Source organism: Palaemon carinicauda, chromosome 28, assembly GCF_036898095.1.
Source record: "Palaemon carinicauda isolate YSFRI2023 chromosome 28, ASM3689809v2, whole genome shotgun sequence".
In the NCBI taxonomy this organism is placed as follows: Eukaryota; Metazoa; Arthropoda; class Malacostraca; order Decapoda; family Palaemonidae; genus Palaemon; species Palaemon carinicauda.
Genome location: NC_090752.1, coordinates 73021528 through 73044027, shown reverse-complemented (window position 1 = coordinate 73044027; position 22500 = coordinate 73021528). Strand labels below are relative to the sequence as shown.

The following is a 22500-nucleotide window of genomic DNA, read 5'->3' as shown; positions in this document are numbered from 1 at the left end:
AGGAGGTGAACCCGTTTGCCAATCAGCTGGAAACCATGCTCATGGGAGCCGTCTACCCCAACCAGTCCCTCAATTGGACGGAGATCATAACCATCCTGCAAGAAACGAACGAAAGGAGCTACCTGGGCACTACTGCGAAGGTCTCTCTCATCACCGTCTATGCCCTCCTCATCACAGTGGGTATCCTGGGCAACCTCATCGTCGCCTTCGTCGTAGGACACCGGCCCGAGCTCAGGACGGCCCGCAACGTCTACATCATCAATCTCACGGTGTCTGACGTGAGTATGTGCCTGGTGTGTATGCCTTTCACGATGGTCAGCCTCTTGCACAAGAATTGGGCAATGGGCAACTTCATCTGCAAACTCGTACCCGTCCTGCAATGTACGAACATCCTGGTCTCAACGGCTACGATCGTGGCAATAGCGGCCGACCGCTACTTGACGATAGTTTGCGTACAACGAAATAGGAATGCCAGGGTGTACGTCCCCTGGTCTGTAGCAGCCATTTGGCTGGTATCCCTGGCTTTCCCATTACCTCTCTTCGCTTATTACTTCGTAGAAGACGTGACGCTCAAGGACTACCTCCTGTACAGACGCTGCGTCGAGAAGTGGTCCTCACCCATCGTCAAGTACGCCTGGAACATCACGCTCATAGTCATCCAGTACATCATTCCAATCTTGGTGCTGAGTTTCGTCCACGGGAGAATCCAGAACTACCTCAGCAGTCACCAGATGTCGCAGCGCGACGCGCGCCGAGCGCAGAGAGAGATCGAGAGGAATCGCAGAACGACTATACTGCTCACATCCATCGCTGCGGCTTTTGCCATATGCTGGTTGCCGTGGCATGTGGTGAACCTCCTGGCAGATTTCAATTACGTGGCTTTCTTCCGAGAACCGGAGTATTTCTACGTAGTGTTTGGCTTTTGCCATGCCATCGCCATGACCTCCGCCTGTATCAATCCTGTCCTCTACGGCTGGCTCAACACCAACCTGAGGGAAGAGCTCAAGCAAGTCATCCCAAAACTACTCAGGAAGGTAAGTAGTTTAGTGAACCTCAAATATAATTATTTTATTTTTATATCAAGTAGTATCTCACAAATGGAAGCCTGCGACATTAGTGAGAATTAGGTTTTTCACCTCTATTTGTAATTGTTGTTGATGTAAGTAAAAGGTCTAGTGGATTTTTCCTGAAAACCTTGGCTTGGCTACACAACCTTGTAAAATTTAACGTCTGCACCTTGGTTTTTGGTTCAATAGATACTAGTATTTAATGTATTAAAGTACTTATAGCTTTAGAATTATATTTAGTTTCCCATAGATCTTAAGATGATTTTACAGTGAGTACACTTTCCAAAAGTTTTATGTTCATTTTCTTTTAAATCTGTGAAGTTGGTTGGATTCTACTCAAGAAATGAATCTCTCTCTCTCTCTCTCTCTCTCTCTCTCTCTCTCTCTCTCTCTCTCTCTCTCTCTCTCTCTCTCTCTCTCTCTCTCTCTCTCTCTCTCAAATTCTTTTTCTAATGTTCTTTACCCACCGGACTCTCAAAACCATCTTAATACCTATCCTGTTAAAAATCCATGCCACAAATTCAACCATTTTCGCTTTTCCATATCACGAATTCTATCTGTCTCGAGGAATCCGTTCTTTTTCACTCAAGGGGTTAACTACTGCGCTGTAATTGTTCAGTGAGTACTTTTCTCTTGGTAGGGGTAGAAGAGACGCTTTAGTTATTCAAAGCATTGTTCTCTAATCTTGGGTAGTGCCATAGCCTTTGTACCATGGTCTTCCACTGTCTTGGGGTCGAGATCTCTTACTTGAAAGTACACTCTGGCACTCTATTAGATCTTAATTCTCTTCCTCTCTTTTTTTTTTTTTTTTTTTAAGTTTTTATAGTTTATATATGAAAGATCTACTTTCATATTACTATTCTTAAGATATTATAATTGTTCATTACTTTTCTTATAGTTTATTTATTTCCTTATTTCCTTTCCTCACTGGGCTATATTTCCCTGCTGAAACCTTTGGACTCATAGGATCCTGCTTTTCCAACTAGGGCTGTAGCTTAGCTAGTAGTAATAATACTAATAATAATTCCTTCCATGCAATAACCAATATGGTAAATTAATAGTTCCTCCTTCATTGGAGTTTAGCTTTCTCGAGTCTTGCATCTAATATATGTTCCATTTTTATTTACTGTAAGTTCAATTTCTTTAACGATAGATTTAGTCCTACAAATGTAGTTGATTCAGTGTACCTCTTGCCATAGATTTCATTTTCTGTCAATCTTCCAAATGCTGTAAATATGATTTCCGATGAACTATATAATTCATCTCTCTTGTTTGTTGTAAATTCAGCTGTTAAAAATGAATATCGAATCTGAATTTTATTATAAATTTAACTGTGAACCGGGAGCTTCGCCAATCAAGTTTGTTATAAATTCACCTGTGATCCATAAAATTCGATTTATTTATTTTATAAATTCAGCTGTAAACCATACATTGTATTTTTTTCATTATAAATTCAGCTGTGAACCATAAAATTAGATTTATTTATTTTATAAATTCAGCTGTAAACCATAATATTCTATTATTTTATTTTATAAATTCAGCTGTAAACCATAAATTGTATTTTTTTTTATTTTATGATAAATTCAGCTGTGAACTATGAACTCGATTTTTCAATTCATTATAGATTCAGCTGTGAACCATAAAATTCGATTTATTTATTTTATAAATTCAGCTGTAAACCATACATTGTATTTTTTTCATTATAAATTCAGCTGTGAACCATAAAATTCGATTTATTTATTTTATAAATTCAGCTGTAAACCATACATTGTATTTTTTTCATTATAAATTCAGCTGTGAACCATAAAATTCGATTTATTTATTTTATAAATTCAGCTGTAAACCATACATTGTATTTTTTTCATTATAAATTCAGCTGTGAACCATAAAATTAGATTTATTTATTTTATAAATTCAGCTGTAAACCATACATTGTATTTTTATATCATTATAAATTCAGCTGTAAATCATGTATTGTATTTTTTTATTATAAATTCAGCTGTGAACCATAAAATTCGATTATTTTATTTTATAAATTCTGCTGTAAACCATAAATTGTATTTTTTTTATTTTATTATAAATTCAGCTGTGAACTATAAATTCGATTTTTCAATTCATTATAGATTCAGCTGTGAACCATAAAATTCGATTTTTTTATTTTTCATAAATTCAGCTGTGAACCATAAAATGTTTTTTTTTTTTTTTAAATTCGGCAGTAAACCATGAAATTCAATTTTTTTATTTTTTTTATATTCAGCTGAGAACCATAAATTCTATTTTTTATTTTATTATAAATTCAGCTGAGAGCTATAAATTTTATGTTTTAATATATTATGAATTCAGCTGTGAATTATTAATTTGATGTTTTAATTTATTATAAATTCAGTTGTGAATTAATAATTTGATATTTTGATTTATTATAAATTCAGCTGTGAATTATTAATTTTATTTTTTTAATTAATATAAATTCAGCCGTGAACCATAAATTCGATTTTTTTATTTTACTTAAAATTCAGTTGTGAACCTTAAAATTAGCTTTACTGATTTTATTATAAATTCAGTTGTGAACCATTAACTTCGCTTTTCAACTATTCTACTATTTCAGCTGTGATCCATAAACACTGCTTTTAAGTTTATTGCAAATTTAACTTTCAAGTTTATTATTAATTCAGCCGTAACCCATACACTGGCTACTTTCCTCTTGGTAAGGGTAGAGGAGGCTCTTTAGCTATGGTAAGCAGCTCTTCTAGGAGAAGGACACTCCAAAATCAAACCATAGTTCTCTAGTCTTGGGTAGTGCCATAGCCTCTGTACCATGGTCTTCCACTGTCTTGGGTTAGAGTTCTCTTGCTTGAGGGTACACTTGGGCACACTGTTCTATCTAGTTTCTCTTTCACTTGTCTTGTTAAAGTTTTTATAGTTTATATAGGAAATATTTATTTCAATGATTTTACTGTTCTTAAAATATTTTATTTTTCCTTGTTTCATTTCCTCACCGGGCTATTTTCCCTGTTGGGGCCTCTGGGCTTATAGCATCCTGCTTTTCCAGCGAGGGTTGTAGCTTAGCATTTATTAATGATAATAATAAAAATAATAATTGCATCCTTCCAGTCTGTTATAAATTAAAGATTTCTTATTACATAAATAAAGCCTTCTCCATACTTTGAATTCCGGATTTCCCCTATAGTATTATTTTTTTATTCCCAATAAATCAACTTTCGCATTTAATAAATGCCAAATAAACACGTCTGTGTCATGAGTAACGACTTGCACTTATTGCAATAGAATCGTTCTTTTAATAACAATCAATTCACCCCTTTGCTATTAATTTGTCAGACTTCATTCTTCCTTGTGACATAAATATTCGTTTTTTTTTTTTTTTTTTTTTTTTTTTTTTTTTTTTTGGTAGATTCATATTCTTTTCGTTTTTCTTCCTGTGTATTCCGTCTACCCCACAAATCATTTCTTTGATTGAGCGTATAATTTTCGGGATTTTTTGATGAAATATAATTTCTTATAAAGACAGTCAAATTTTGTCTTTCCCTAAAAAAATCATTCATTTCATTGAGCGTATAATATTCGTGACTTTTTTCTGAAATTAATTTTTTGTTTTTCATAAAGAAAATCCTATTTTTTCTTTCCCTAAAAAAATCATTCCTTTCATTGAACGTATAATTTTCGTGATTTTTTGCTGAAAATATTTTTTTTTTTATTTAAAGAAAATCCAATTTTGTCTTCCCCAAAAAAATCCTTCCTTTCATTGAGCTTATAATTTTTGTGATTTTTGGCTGATATTAAATTTGTTTTATAAAGACAATTCATTTATTCATGTGTCGTAAATTCAATCCTGTCCTTCAGACCTTAATTTAAAACTGTCAAGGTCTTTGAAAATAATTCTATTACCAATACTGTTGCAATGACTTTTATCTATCTGAAACTATCAGTTGGCAAAGTAAGGTATAAATATAACTTAAGTGTATTTTATGTTTCAAGCTATTGCGATTAAAAGAATTAGGATGGTTGTCATTGCTTTGTTTATATTATGTGCGTGGGTGCACTGGATAACCAACATACTTATGTATTAAGTTAAATTAAAATACCTTTCAAGCAATACTGAATAACAAAGGGACCCCAATTTGGAAGCATCGCGATGTAATTAAATTACTTTCAATGCCTTGTTAATTACTATCAATTACTAGTAAATTACTATAGACAGCAGATTTAAGAGTCAATTTTGTTTCACCTCTATATTAAAATACCTTTCAGGCAATAGTGAATAACAAATGAACCCCAATTTTGAAGCGTCTGAATATAATCAAATTACTTCCAATGCCTTGTTAATTACTATCAATTACTAGTAAATTACTATAGACAGCAGATTTAAGAGTCAATTTTGTTTCACCTCTTCATGTCAAAAGAGGAAAACAAAAGCTTGAACAGCTGATTATTTCTCCTTCAGGGAACTGAATGAACAACAGCTTTGATCAAAGCAAAGATTTCCTTGATTTGAATGATTTGGCGACTGTCGAGTAATTGATCTTTCTCTGGGTCATTGTCATTGTGCGGATATTGAGATGTACAGATTAATCGCCAGACTTCAATCAAATATATTTTCAAGTCTGGTATGAGTGGTGATATGCTAATATTATTTTATTATGTTTTGTTAATTCAATCTGGATTTAAAGTATTGGTATTTCTTGCCAGTTTCTAGTTAATTGTAATAGATTTGGAAATTATTATAATGGGTGAAATGCTTGGTACAATGTTTTATAGATTTTATCTGGAATTAAATTATTCGTATTTGTTGCCAGTTTCCAGTTAATTATAATAGATTTGGAAGTTATTATAATGGGTGAAATGCATATTTGGTACAAGGTTTTAAACAGTTTATCTCTAATTAAAGTATTTGTATTTTTTGTCAGTTTCCAGTTAATTGTAATAGATGTTATGATGGGTGAAATGCATATTTGGTACTAGGTTTTATACAATTTATCTGGAATTAAATTATTCGCATTTGTTGCCAGTTTCCAGTTAGTTATAATAGATTTTGGGAATTATTACTATGGGTGAAATACATATTTAGTTCAGTATTTTTAATTTTTTCGAATTCTTTTTGAAATATTAAGCATTTAGGGATATATCGTCAGACCTCATGCCCTGTTCTCTATTTGGAAACGCCAGTGACCCTGAATATGGTTCTTCGTATCCTATTGTTTCTTGGCGATACACTCCTTTAAGGATATCGTTAATCCCGAACGAGCTAACTGGCATGTCATGAGTGGCCCAGGTTTGTTTCCTTTACATCCTACCGTTCCTTGTGGATATTCTACTTGTTTGTGTCTCTTGCTTGTTATAGAAATTCTCAGAAAGGATACGTTAGTTGAAAGGTTTGTCATATCCTTAGTTTGTCGGTTTAGTTTCCTTCGTTATTGTTCCTTTGGGATCTTGAATAGTTCAGCCCAATTTCCTCCGTATCCTGTATTTTCTAGGAATATTTGGTAGCACAGATTCGTTTTCTTCCTATCCTATCATTCCTTTAGCTCTTTTGTAACCCAGATTGGTCTCGTCCCATCCTATATATCCATGGAGGACACAATTAGCTTAGTCCTGTTCCCTTCACATCCTATCCTTCCTTGGGTACTCCAGTAGCTCAGCTTACTATCCTTCTCATGGCATCCTTTTTTGAAGAGACAGTAGCTCTTTTAGATCAGTTAAATGTGATGTAATCTTATCCTTTCTTTAATAGGAGACAGTCGTCGTTTTAAATCCATCAAACACGATGCAATCTTATCCTTTCTTGAAGAGACAGCAGTCCTTTTAAATCTATCGAATATAATCCACGCTTATCCTTTCTTGAAGAAACTGGTATTTTTAAATTCATCAAATATCATGCAATCTGATCCTTTATTGAAGAGACCAGTCCTTTTAAATCCAACAAATATAATGCAATCTTACCCTTTCTTTGAGAGGCAGACGTCGTTTTAAATCTATCAAATATAGTGTAATCTGATCCTTTCTTTAAAAGACAGTCGTCGTTTTAAATCTATCAAACATAGTGCAATCTTATCCTTTCTTTAAGATACAGTTCGTTTAAAATCTATCAAATATAGTGCAATTTTATCCTTTCTTTAAGAGACAGTCGTCGTTTTAAATCAAATATAGTGCAATCTTATCCTTTCCTTAAGAGACAGTCGTCGATTTAAATCCATCAAATATACTGCAATCTTATCCTTTCTTTGAGAGACAAGACAGTCTTCGTTTTAAATCTATCAAATATAGTGTAATCTTATCCTTTCTTCAAGAGACAGTCGTCGTTTTAAATCTATCAAATATAGTGCAATCTTATCCTTTCTTTAAGAGACAGTCTTCGTTTTAAATCCATCAAATATAAGGCAATCTTATCCTTTTATGAATAGCTTATAGGCTTTTTAAATCTATCAAATATAATGTAATCTTATCCTATCTTAAAGAGACAGTAGTCCTTTTCAATCAATCAAATGTAATGCTATTTTATCCTTTCGCGAAGAGACGTAGTAATTTTAAATCCATCAACCTTGATGCAATCTTATCCTTTCTTGAAGACAGTAGTCCTTTTAAATCTATCAAATATAGTCCAATCTTATTCTTTCTTTAAGAGACCGTAGTCCTTTTAAATCCATTAAATATAATGCCAACCTCACAATGTCATCTTTAGTGTTGAATTCCATACACAAGCTACAGTTCCTCAGAGTAATCTGTTTCCCTCAGACGTGGTGTCCCCTCCGCGGCCGAGGTGCAGAGAGCGGGGCCGGCATGGGCCGGACAGTGGTGGAGAGCGTCTCCCTGCTCGTCTATAGACCACGAAAGGACGCCCTCAACGACTCTCCTGAAGACCCGTGTCCTAAGTAAGTCGGAGACATTCGCTAGGGAAATCATGTTCCCGTTGTTTGTGCTCCAGTTATACTCCTCTTTTTATTTTCATACTGATCTTACGTTTTTTTTTTTTTTTTTTTTTTTTTTTTTTTTTTTTTTTCCTGCGTGTGTGTGGGGGGGGGGGTTCTCCTCGCCACCCTTTTTAGTTGTTGTTCTTGTCCTTGTAGTTTTATTCTCACTATGTATTGTGTTGTTAAGTCGTTCATTCCCTTGTTACTTATAGTTTTTTCTTCATTTTACTCTTTTCTTCATTTTTTTTTATTTTCATCTGTTCTTATGTTTTTTTCTATCTCTAAGCCACCTTTTTTTCTTATTATTCTTGTCCTTGTTGTTTTCCCTCTTCTTCCCACATGATGGCCGATGTGGTAACGTCCCTGACTGGTGAACACCAGACTGGGGTTTGAGTCCCGCTGCAACCTCACTATCCTTGTGAGATACAGCTTGGGGATATGGGGGAGCCTATTAGTCTATCTGCTGAGTCATCAGCGACCATTCCCTGGCGCTCCTTGGTCTTAGCTTGGATGGAGAGGGGGCTTGGGCGCTGATCATACGTATATATGGTCAGTCTCCACGGTATTGTCCTGCTCGATAGGGCAATGTCACTGTTCCTTCCCTTTGCCATTCATGAGCGGCCTTTAAACCTTATTGTGGTCTTCCCTCAACTGCCATCTTGTTCCTCTTCGCTGTTTATTTGTTTTAAAAGTTTTTTTTTTTTTTTTTGATAAGTAAAGAGAAAGAAGAAAGGCCCAGTAAATAATTTTCAACTCTCCTTACCAGAATCTCTCGGAGAAAGGAAAAAAAAGAAGGAAAATCAAAATAAAATGTCGTTAAGATGAAATTAAACTTGTAATGATATTTTTTGTGACTAATTTCTAGGAAACTTGGGAATTCTTTGTCAGACAAATTTTCATAGCTAAAACTATATTTTATTTGAATAAGATTATTCGTTAGGATGTAGATCCAAACTCACTTTCAGAAAATATATTATTCGAAGAATTAAGAGAAAAATCATGATTTTAATCTGGTATTAAGTCGTGATTTCCTATCTTTTTCGTTAGATAATGAATTAAGGTTTCTTCTAACATCCTGAAACCTTATATTTTATATATATTATATATATATATATATATATATATATATATATATATGTATATATATATATATATATTCATTTATTTATTTATTTGTATGTATATATATAGATAGATAGATAGATAGATAGATATATACTGTATACATATATATCATCATCATCGTCTTTAAGGTTAGGATTTTTACCCAATGTATTGACCTAGAACTTTGATATATTCCATTGGCTAAAGAATAGGATATATCATCCAACAATTAAAAACGCAGTTTATTCCATTGTGGATTTGACAAATACGCAATATGCTGTGTTTTAAGGAAAATACTTTAAGAATGTTTATAAATTGATCTTGTAGGTCCTTTAGGGAACAAGGAGTGTTCCCCTGTGTAATAGAACCAGGAAAACAACCATTAAAGTAATTAAAAAGATCAAAATATATTTTATTACATCAACAATTTCTATATTTATCATCAGATAAAAAAAAGAATTATTTCTTATGATGCCTTAGTACCTTAGTACCTTCCATTAATTAGTGCCTTGAGATTGCGATATTGTCCTGTAAGAGCAAATTTAAAGGCTTTAAATTCCGCTCATGAATGGCAAAGGAAAAGGACAGTGACATTACCCTAGCAAGCAGGACAATGCCCTAGAGACTGACCATATAGGATCAACGCCCAAGCCCCTTCTCCACCCAAGCTAGGACCAGGGAGAGCCAGGCAATGGCTACTGACGACGCAGCAGATAGACCTATAGGCTCCCCCAAACCCCCCAACCTTAGCCCTCAAGGATGGTAAGGTTGCAAACACTAAAGGAACTAACGAGTCTGAATGGGACTCGAACCCCCGTCGTGCAAACACCATGCAGAGACGTTCTCAATGAGGCTACAATAAAAAAAGCTTAAATTGAATTACAATCAATACATGAGCACTGAAGAAACTATCAGGGTAGAGGCTGTTCGTATAAAGCTATTTATAAGAGAAAAGTTATTGTTAATCTTTAGGCTTTTAATTAACTTGAAAAGTGGTTTCTTTTATATTCATTGTGATCCCTGAAAATTTTATTTTTTTCGTCTTTTGTTTTGATTAGTAATTCAGTTAGTTATTTAAAAACAATCTTATATCTCTTTCCCATTAAATATACTATGAAATGAGGATGAAATAAGTTTGGAAAATCTTTCATATATAAATGAATTTGGTATAATCCTAATCTAGATTAAATGATTTAAACCCATCTATTTCTTTATTTAATCCATAAATATTCATAAGGAAATATAGAAGCATGTTACCCAACAAATTTTTGCATGACAGTATTTTATTTCCCCCTTTGATAGTTTAACATTTGTTATTATATATTTATAAAAATGTCCCCAAACATTGAAATACTGAAATTTTCGCACCCATTAATGCATAGTTTTGTTATATAAACTGTATAACAAAATAAGAAACACTATTTTTCATAATCATTAATACGTAGTTCTTGTTATTTGAACTTCATAACTTCATTTACCAGCTAAAAACTTCTTTCACTCACTAAGAAAAAAAAAATTCTTTCCAGAGAAGTATATTTCAAGGAATCTCAAAAAAAAAAAAATTGTACTTTTCATAATGATTACTGCATAGATTTTATTATTCAAACTTAATAACTTCATTTCCCCACTAAAAAATTATTTCACTCACTAGAAAAACAAAATTCCAGAGAAGTATATTTCAATGAGTCTTAAAAAAATTATAAAAGACTATTTTTCATACTCATTAATGCATAGATTTTATTATTCAAACTCAATATACTCATTACTGCATAGATTTTATTCAAACTCAATAACCTCATATACCCACTAAAAACTTCTCTCACTCACCAAAAACTTCCTTTTTCGAAGGGAGGTCCTGTCTCCGGAGAAGAATTGCAATCCCAAAAGTAAAGGAAGTTTGGTCAAAATGGACTCGATCTCAGTCGATCTTCCGACCCAAGATGGCAGTTAACAGGTGAGTTGCCAAATAGGATTTTTTTTCTTTTTTGTCATTTTTCAAGATCAAGAAATTATTCTTATCAGTGATTGTTTTAAAAGATGCGATGAGTTTGATTTTGCTGTGTTCTTTCATTTCAGTCGAGTAAATTTGATATATATATATATATATATATATATATATATATATATATGTATATATGTATATATATATATATATATATATATATATATATATATACATATATATATATATAGATAGATAGATAGATAGATATATATATGTATATATGTATAGATAGATATATATATATATGTATATATGTATAGATATATATATATATATATATATATATGTATATATATATATACAGTATATATATATATATATATATATATATATATATATATATATATATATATATATATATATATACTCATACACATACACACACAGAGGCCTGCATTCATATTTTATTGCTTATGCCTATAAATGAATTTATTGTACCACGTATGCATATATTTGCATATCCATCTACTGCTTTCATTAACACTGGCGTTTCTCATCTTCAGCATCAATTGATTGATCAGCTCTTAAGAGATGGTTCTGATGGGTGTCCGTCGGATATTCATGTTCGACTCGATATTGGGAATCCGGTATATGATTAATTTTATGAATGTGATTGACGTCAAAGTAGTTTCTGAATAATAAAAGGATTTTACTTCTCTTTACTAAAGAGTAAAAAAAAGACTCTTGCGAATGGAATATATATATATATATATATATATATATATATTATATATATATATTATATATATAATATATATATATATATATATATATATATATATATATATATATATATATATTCTTCATCACTGTAGCTAAACAATTATCGTTTCGTAAAAGAATTCAAAATATTGTTCGTTCAAAACTACGTCACTTACTTTAGTACAAAGAAAAAAACGTAAAAACACCAGGTTAAAACTAGAGGGGCACTCAGTAGAGCGTATACCTTCGCCGCGGCAGCTCATTATTCGACCTTTTGCTCGACCTTTAACCTTAACATGTATTAATTGGCGTGGATTTTCATTAACTCAAATATGAACAAAGTTTTAAATCTCAGTGACAACGTTATCCAAACTTATGCTGATTACGTGAATTAGACATTTTACTTGACCGTGACCTTGACCTTTGACCTGGACCTTCCAAAATTTAATCATTTCCAGCTTTTTACATAAGTTAGTCCTTGCAATTCTCATTACGATTAAGATTGTGGCCAGGAGGGTGTTCACAAACACACACACAAACAAACACATAAACAGGGTTAAAACATAACCTCCTTCCAACTTCGTTGGCGGATGTAATTATTTTTGTAATAGGAGAATGCATCTAAGACACAAACGCAATAAATAATGCATTTGTAAACTTTGTAGAGGCTATGCTGTAAGTGCTTCGGTTGTTGTAACCACTAGCCAGTGATTTTAGCATTCTGGAATACCCCTAGCCATCCCCCACCCAGTGTCTGGGTAGGGTTGCCACCTCGCACCAAACGTTTAATTGACTACCTTCCAGCTTTGCTGAAAGAATATCCACAATAAAGAACTCCAGGTTTGTATTAGGGGAAAATACAAATTATCTGCGAATTTGTCATGTTTATAACGTTTCCAGTAAGGTAAAATGGCTACACCACCGCTTGTACTTACTGAAACAGACGCACAAACACTATAAGTAATGTATTTGTTATTTGAAAAATAATACCGAGGCACATTAATATAAAAAAATTTGATATTTGAGAAACTAATTTTGTCACAAGAGCTAATAACAAAATAAAATCATATGTAATACAAGAACACTTCTGTGAGACAAAAACGCCAAAATTTATATGTATGAGCCTTAAAAAATGTAAGACACAAACACCAAAATTAAATTTATTTATTTGTAACTTGAGAATTCAGCTGAGACACATACACGTCGACAATTAAAGTGTAAGCTAAGTTAACATTAGACAAAATAGTACCTAATTGTTCTATCTTCTTTCAACAAATAACTGACTTACAAATAACAACATATCATTATTAAGATCTCAGACAACAAATGAATAAACATCAAAATATTGTATATGTAACTTGAGTAAAAAATGAGATAAATTCTATATTAAATTATATATAATCTTAGGGAAACAATTTTATTAATCAAGCAATTTCGACATCCATCTCCCAAAAGTTGTTGTTTGTCGTACATCTGGCGTACTTAATTAAGTTGAATGCGATAAATCTAATCGAAATAAAGGTGGGATTCGTAGCAGACGGATAACTGACAATCATTTGGGTTTAACACCAATCCTCTGTACCTCATTCCTAAAAAGTCAGTTCATTTCGTTCTAAAAGGGATTTTGTGGAAATTTTCTTTTTCCTATCAGAAAAGGGGCTTTGCCTGTTTTTCACCGAACAAAGTACTGACTTGTCCCAATTTTGCTGAGCTTTTATATAAATATATTTGTATATATATATATATATATATATATATATATATATATATATATATATATATATATATATATATATATTATATATTAATATATATATATATATATATATATATACATATATATATATATATATATATATATATTAATATATATGTGTATATATATATATATATTAATATATATGTGTATATATATTAATATATATATATGCATTTATGTATATATATATATATATATATATATATATATATATATGCATTTATGTATATATATATATATATATATATATATATATATATATATGTATATATACATTACATATATATATATATTTATATATATATATATATATATATATATATATTATGCTGTATTGTTAAACATATACATTTATATATTTATAGCTAAGCTTAAATATATATATATATATATATATATATATATATATATATATATATATATATAATGCTGTATTGTTAAACATATACATTTATATATTTATAGCTAAGCTATATATATATATATATATATATATATACACATACATATATATATATATATGTGTGTGTATATATATATATATATATATATATATATATATATACATACATATACACAGTATATACATATCAATCACCTTTATAATCAGCCATAACTTGTCCACTATATATATAACCACGTATATATATATATATATATATATATATATATATATATATATATATATATATATATATATATATATACAGTACACACACACAAATATTCTTCTTTAAATATATTGCTAAAGTTCAATGTATATATGTATATACAAGTGACTGTATAAATTATTGTGGGTGTTTATCGAAATTATCAAAATCTGGTGAAATCCTTTTATATTGTTAGTAAACCCCAATTGTTCAAAGCATTGAATCCCTATTGTTTGAGCTTCCTATTAGTGGACAAATCCTGCCAGAACTTTCTATGGGTTCCCGATAATGCTTCAGTTTGGGCAGATATTGCATTTGAGAGAGAGAGAGAGAGAGAGAGAGAGAGAGAGAGAGAGAGAGAGAGAGAGAGAGAGAGAGGGGTGAGAAGAATGTTCATATGAAGAGCTAAAGAAAAGCAGACACTGTTAAAAAATTAGCTGTAAATACGGTAGAAGTTTTTGCAGATATTGCTTTTGTGAATGATGAGAGAGAGAGAGAGAGAGAGAGAGAGAGAGAGAGAGAGAGAGAGAGAGAGAGAGAGAGCTGGGGGAGTGTTCATATAAAGAGTTGAAAAGAGTTGACAATGTTAAAAATTGGTCGTAAAAAAACGGTAAAAGTTTGTGCAGATATTGCTTTTGTGAGAGAGAGAGAGAGAGAGAGAGAGAGAGAGAGAGAGAGAGAGAGAGAGAGAGAGAGAGAGAGAGAGGGGTGAGAAGAATGTTCATATGAAGAGCTAAAGAAAAGCAGACACTGTTAAAAATTAGCTGTAAATACGGTAGAAGTTTTTGCAGATATTGCTTTTGTGAATGATGGAAAAGAGAGAGAGAGAGAGAGAGAGAGAGAGAGAGAGAGAGAGAGAGAGAGCTGGGGGAGTGTTCATATAAAGAGTTGAAAAGAGTTGACAATGTTAAAAATTGGTCGTAAAAAAACGGTAAAAGTTTGTGCAGATATTGCTTTTGTGAGAGAGAGAGAGAGAGAGAGAGAGAGAGAGAGAGAGAGAGAGAGAGAGAGAGAGAGAGAGAGAGAGGGGTGAGAAGAATGTTCATATGAAGAGCTAAAGAAAAGCAGACACTGTTAAAAATTAGCTGTAAATACGGTAGAAGTTTTTGCAGATATTGCTTTTGTGAATGATGGAAAAGAGAGAGAGAGAGTGAGAGAGAGAGAGAGAGAGAGAGAGAGAGAGAGAGAGAGAGAGAGAGAGAGAGAGAGAGCTGGGGGAGTGTTCATATAAAGAGTTGAAAAGAGTTGACAATGTTAAAAATTGGTCGTAAAAAAACGGTAAAAGTTTGTGCAGATATTGCTTTTGTGAGAGAGAGAGAGAGAGAGAGAGAGAGAGAGAGAGAGAGAGAGAGAGGGGTGAGAAGAATGTTCATATGAAGAGCTAAAGAAAAGCAGACACTGTTAAAAATTAGCTGTAAATACGGTAGAAGTTTTTGCAGATATTGCTTTTGTGAATGATGGAAAAGAGAGAGAGAGAGTGAGAGAGAGAGAGAGAGAGAGAGAGAGAGAGAGAGAGAGAGAGAGAGAGAGAGAGAGAGAGAGCTGGGGGAGTGTTCATATAAAGAGTTGAAAAGAGTTGACAATGTTAAAAATTGGTCGTAAAAAAAACGGTAAAAGTTTGTGCAGATATTGCTTTTGTGAGAGAGAGAGAGAGAGAGAGAGAGAGAGAGAGAGAGAGAGAGAGAGAGAGAGAGAGAGACCGGGGGGAGTGTCCATATAAATGTCTATAAAAAAGCTGACACATACTGTTAATAATTGGCCATAAAAATGGTAAACTTCCTGGCATAAATGATGCCAGACATTTGCCGTTTAAAAAACGGATGTATTTACGTAAAGGAATGATATGACGGCCATCAACTAGTAAAAGATAATAGCAAAGTAAGGTAAAATTACGGTCGTCTGTATTTTATTGAAATACGGCTGAGAATAGTTTATTTTTATGGAGAATTTCGGATTAAAAAAAAAAAATTCTTATCGGTGTAGAAATATATTTCAATAATAGAACTGAAGTATAACAGTAGCTTAGTTTGTAATAATAATAATAATAATAATAATAATAATAATAATAATAATATTGATAATAATAATAATAATAATGATAATAGCAGCACCCATTTAGTTAAGATAAAGGATGTGGCAGCCACAATATATATATATATATATATATATATATATATATATAGAGAGAGAGAGAGAGAGAGAGAGAGAGAGAGAGAGAGAGAGAGAGAGAGATGGGATCTCAGAAAATGAGATAAAAGTCTTTCGTAGCTTACAAGATTTGAATGCGTGTGTACCAACCGTGTGTCACACGATCGTACATAGTAACGACATTTCATTTTATGTCTATATTATGCTTGTATCTTCGCTCTCCCCTGGCACTAACATTGACCTTGAAATAACGTGTCTGTTTTTCTCACCATTAACTGTTAACCGATGCGGTGTCGGTTAAACAGGAAATTTCCTGTTGCATTGAGTTTTTGTATATAAGAGCCGTCTGCGGCAGGTTGCAGGCGAGCGATACTGGTCATTTCCCTGAGGGTGAGCGAAGCCCTTTGGTCCCCCAACGGTTGTTGAGAGAGCTGAAAAAGCTTTGCTATACGGGCGGCTAGCGACGGCGAGTACTGCTGCAGATGGTATGTTTTGAGGGCGTCATACGCTATTGGGGTGTCTCCTCGTTCACAAACCCAGTCGGATATTTCCGGGAAGGTGTCATCGGGTATCGCCGCGAGAACATAATCCGCTTTGGTGGTTAAGTGAGTCACGCCCTTGATGCGAAACTGGACTTCTGCTCGCTGAAACCAAGCAAACGCGAGGGGGTGTTGAAGGCGGGAGGAGCGAGTCGACTTCTGGGGTCACCAATGTAATGAGCCGAGAGAAGGTTGTGACTCAAAGGCAGGCTGAAAGCAATTTAGTAACTTTATTACAGAACACTCGCCTTCATATACAAAAACTCAATGCAACAGGAATTATCCTGTTCAACCGACACCGTACTGGTTAACAGTTAACGGTGAGAAAAACAGATACGTTATTTCAGGTTCAATGTTAGTACGAGGGGAGAGCGAAGATACAAGCATAATATATACAAAAAATGAAATGTCGTTACTATGTACGATCGTGTGACACACGGTTGGTACAGCGTTTTGCTCTCTCCCATAAATTGGGAATCGACATTTGTTTTACTTTTTGAGTTAGTTGTGATTGAAGAATTATCATAAAATATTTAGGTTCAACAATAAATGGAAATTGAAATCCCGATTAATTAACTCCATTTAGTAGAATATAACATGATTATTTTTTTATTATATTATTAATCTATATGGATTATTTAACTTAATTTTAGATAAAAATTTAATTTTTCTGTTTTCATATTTTTATATTGGTCTGAAGATTGAAAAAGCTTGGCTTTTGAAACATATTAATGTCAAAAGTTATCGCAATATTGATAAATTATCACTAGAAAGTTATGGTGTATTTTTTCTAGTAATAGGAAGCACAGCATCTTCATTTAAACATTTACAGTTATTGTTTTATTTTATTTGAGCAACGTTGTCTTCGTAATCACATGAATTGGAATGATGAAATTAATAATGATCAATACTTTTTTGCAATACATAATATTCTTATGGCCATTCACATCCAACAAGATTCGTCTTTTAGTATGTACACTGTTAAAAAAAAAAAACGTAATCTTAATAGGAAATTCTCCGTAAAGAATATACTGTTCTCAGCCGTATTTCATTAAAATATAGGCGACCGTAATTTTTACCCTACTTAGTTATTATCTATTACGGATTTGTGACCGTAATATCACTCCTTTACATCAATATATCCGTTTTTAAATTGGCAAATGCCTGGCAACATTTATTCCATGATTTTTACCGGTTTTTAATGCAAATTTTTAACAATGTGGTCTGGGAGCCAGAAATCCCGTTCCTGCAAAAAAAATTAAAAAAAAATTGTTTTTTGAGTGACACCCTTGCTGCTCTTTTGAAACCATTTGGACCATGTCAAGGGGTGCCTTTGACACATAAAAACTGTTGCTTTACGGCTGAATTAAATTATGCAACTTCTGTTGGAACTTTTTTGGTATAAAGTGATGGCATCGCGGAAACCTCATACTTTATGAGTAGGAGAAACTGATTTCATGTGGTTCATATATGAAACAGCCAGTTACTGCTTATGACCTCTTATTCATCTTGTCTTGATGTCTGCTAGCTTTTTGTTTTTCTTGTCGCATGTCTGCTAGCTTTTTGTTCTTCTTATTGCGATCTCTGCTAGCTTTTTGTTGTTCTTGTTGCGATGTCTGCTAGCTTTTTGTTCTTCTTGTTGCGATGACTGCTAGATTTTTGTTCTTCTTGTCGCCATGTCTGCTAGCTTTTTGTTTTTCTTGTCGCGATGTCTACTAGCTTTTTCTTCTTCTTGTCGCCATGTCTGCTAGCTTTTTGTTCTTCTTGTCACAATGTCTGCTAGCTTTTTGTTTTTCTTGTCGTGATGTCTGCTAGCTTTTTGTTCTTCTTGTCTAGATGTCTGATAGTTTTTTATTTTTCTTGTTGAGATGTTTGCTAGCTTTTTGATTTTCTTGTCGTGATGTCTGCTAGCTTTTTGTTCTTGTCATGATGTCTACCAGCTTTTTGTTCACGATGTCTGCTAGCTTTTTGTTGTTCTTGTCGTGATGTCTGCTAGCTTTTTGTTTTTCTTGTTGAGATGTTTGCTGGCTTTTTATTCTTGTCATGATGTCTGCTAGCTTTTTGTTTTTCTTGTCGCGATGTCTGCTAGCTTTTTGTTCTTGTCATGATGTCTGCCTGCTTTTGGTTTTTCTTGTCGTGATGTCTGCTAGCTTTTTGTTCTCCTTGTCGTACTGTCTGCAAGCTTTTTGTTTTTCTTGTCGTGATGTCTGTTAGCTTTTTGTTCTTCTTGTCGTGATGTCTGCTAGCTTTTGGTTTTTCTTGTCGCGATGTCGGCTAGCTTTTTGTTGTTCTTGTCGCGAAGTCTGCTAGCTTTTTGTTCTTGTCGTGATATCTACTAGCTTTTTGTTTTTCTTGTCTCGATTTCTGCTGGCTTTTTGTTTTTCTTGTCGCCATGTCTGCTAGCTTTTTGTTTTTCTTGTCGCCATCTCTGCTAGCTTTTTGTTTTTCTTATCACGATTTCTGCTAGCTTTTTGGTTTTCTTGTCACGATGTCTGCTAGCTTTTTGTTTTCTTGTCATGATGTCTGCTAGCTTTTTGTTTTTCTTGTCGCGATGTCTGCTAGCGTTTTGTTTTTTTTTGTCGCGATGTCTGCTACCTTTTTGTTTTTCTTATCGCGATATCTTCCAGCCTTTTTTACTTCTTGTCTCGATTTCTGCTAGCTTTTTGGTTGTCTTGTCACGATGTCTGCTAGCTTTTTGTTTATCTTGTCGCGATTTCTGCTAGCTTTTTGTTCTTCTTTTCGTGATATCTGCTACCTTTTTGTTTTTCTTGTCGAGATGTTTGTTAGCTTTTTGTTATTCTTGTCATGACGTCTTCTAGCTTTTTTTTTTTCTTGTCATGATGTCTGCTTGCTTTTTGTTCTTCTTTTCGTGATATCTGCTAGCTTTTTGTTTTTCCTGTCGCGATGTCTGCTAGCTTTTTGTTCTTCTGGTCGTGATGTCTGCTAGCTTTTGGTTTTTCTTGTCGCGATGTCTGCTATCTTTTTGCTCTTCTTTTCGTGATGTTTGCTGGCTTTTTGTTCTTCTTTTCATGATGTCTGCTAGCTTTTTGTTCTTCTTGTTGTGATGTCTGCTAGCTTTTTGTTCTTCTTGTTGTGATGTCTGCTAGCTTTTTGCTCTTCTTGTTATGATGTCTGCTAGCTTGTTCTTCTTGTTATGATGTCTGCTAGCTTGTTCTTCTCGTCGTGATGTCTGCTAGCTTTTTGTTTTTCTTGTCTCGATGTCTTCTAGCTTTTTGTTCATTTTGTGACGTCTTCTAGCTTTTGTACTAGAAAATATTTGATTTTTTGACCTTCAAGGTCACCAGAGATCAAAAGATCACGAAAAAAAAAGTGTCATGCTTAAAATATAGCACATTTTACGAAGGAAAGCTTACGAGGGAGAAGTTGGGTCACCAATAGGCAAAAGATCTGAATGAGGAATCTATGCCGTTGAAAATTAAGGGCCATGGTGATACATGGCATCGATGCAGTGGCTAAAAATTTCCACTATCAATATCATAGGATAAAGTTCCATCTCAGCTGTCACCGTATGACGAGGCATTTTCTACATTGGCAGCTGAGATCTCAGAAGGACTATTAAATGAGAAATGTGGATGCCATTAATCAACTTTGAAAGCTATATTGATAAAATGGAAGAAAGGTGCATTAACAACTGTTTTTTCACCTGGGCTGGACTAGCATTTATCACATGTAGCTGTAATGATGACTAGATCAAATGTGGACGGCTGATCATGGACAGAGATGATATGAACTACCCTTAGTGACGGTAGAAATGCTACTAGTAACTGGAAGTGGACTAAACTAGTCAAGATATACTTAATTTGATACTGCATCAGTTTTTATGAAGGCGAAGGTGGATTGACTGTATCAAGGATGACCTTCGATCAAAGGGATTAACCGGTGATGAAGTGTGGAACAGAGGTAGATGGAAACTTCGACCCCACATAAAAGTGGGAAAAGATGCAGACAAAGAAGAAGATACTGCATCAGTTTTTATAGATGGCATATCAAGGAAACTAACGAGATTATTAAAATTATTAAAATTACTGAACATAAAGTAGCTCAATACATAATTTCATTCTTTGTATATTATCAAGACAACATGCAGCTTTTTTCTTTTTCCAATGAAGTGTTGCAAAACCGAAAAAAAAAATTTTTGTACATCATCAATACTTCCTAATACTTTAAGCTATAATCACTTTCCAGGGGACAGTATTGGCTAAATGAAGTAGTTTAAAGATAACTTTCCACAATCCTTTAGGCTGTCAACTAGAAAGTCCTTATCTCTGACGATGCACTAAACATTAAAATCCATATCACTTCACAAAAAAAAAGAAAAAAAATAGATAAAACCTACATTTCCTGTGATTCTGAGTTCTTTTTTTTTTTTTTGCCAATATATTGCTTCTTTAAAAATCAGTTGGGGGGGGGGTGTCTACAGAAATGATTGAAAGTACCATTTTAAAAGGCAACTACACTGGAAGGTGACTTCGTAAGCTTTCCTTGGTAAAATATGCTATATTTCAAGTATGACCCTTTTTTCGTGACCTTTTGATGTTTGATGATCGTGGTGGGTTAAGCAAATAAATATGTTATAGTACAAACAGCTAGCATAAAACACGAGAAAAATAAAAAAGGGTCAACTGTAGTCATAGGGTGTTCCATTTTTGCGCATTATTAAACCAGTTTATCCTACCTGGAAAATATGAGGTTTACACGATGTCGTCCCTTTACTCGTATAGCAAAATCGTGTCTACAAAAGTTGCGAAATTTAGTTCAGCAGTCCAACAACAGTTTTCATGTGGTGGCCGATGTGGTAACGTCCCTGACTAGTAAATGCCAGACTGGGGTTTGAGTCCCGCTCAAATTTGTTAGTTCCTTTGGTCGCTGCAACCTCGCTATCCTTGTGAGCCTAGGATTGGGAGTTTAGGGGAGCCTATGTGTCTCGGCCGAGTCATCAGCAGCCATAGCCTGGCCCTCCTTGGTCCTAGCTTTGGTGGAGAGTGGGCTTAGGCGCTGATCTTATGTATATATGGTCAGTTTCTAGGGCATTGTCCTGTTCGATTGGGCAATATCACTGACCCTTGCCTCTACCATTCATGAGTGGCCTTTAAACCTTTAAACCAAGACACCCCCTGACAGAGGTTAAGTGTTAGCAAAAGGACAGCAGGGGAGTCACATCCTAAGTGAATCCTCATACCCTCATACTTGGATCTTTGAATAATGATTTTATATTCTTATCTTAGATTTTCGTTTATACAATTTTTTTGTGTTATGGACCATCGATTAGGACTGAGTTTTCTCTCTCTCTCTCTCTCTCTCTCTCTCTCTCTCTCTCTCTCTCTCCTTCATTAATATTCCCCCTTCCTTTATGCTATACTTCGTCAGCGATTGATGACTTCACTCCCCATCACTTAAGCACCATGTTACTCTTCATTATTCTTCATTTATCAATGTGCTTTTTGCATCATATTCTCATTTCCATTGATGCTGAAGCTTTAATCTCTCTCTCTCTCTCTCTCTCTCTCTCTCTCTCTCTCTGATATTATTTTCCCTCAATCGACCCATACACCTTATCTATAATGCTTTTATGGCAACCCCTC

The 22500-nt window shown here is 33.6% G+C and overlaps 1 protein-coding gene across 2 annotated transcripts in view; it reads left to right on the top strand.

Annotated features, from left to right (window-relative positions):
• LOC137622095 (prolactin-releasing peptide receptor-like) overlaps positions 1-22500 on the top strand; it is a 119248-nt gene that overhangs the window by 25987 nt on the left and 70761 nt on the right. The window contains exons 2-4 of one of the 2 annotated variants that reach the window (XM_068352566.1): positions 1-1034; positions 7815-7951; positions 10943-11048. The exon at positions 1-1034 is cut by the window's left edge and continues 782 nt beyond it. In XM_068352566.1, coding sequence (XP_068208667.1) covers positions 1-1034; positions 7815-7951; positions 10943-11045 — 1274 coding nt within the window. In that variant the 3' untranslated portion in view covers positions 11046-11048. The remainder of the gene's footprint in view (positions 1035-7814; positions 7952-10942; positions 11049-22500) is intronic. The other variant, XR_011040359.1, reaches the window with a different exon arrangement.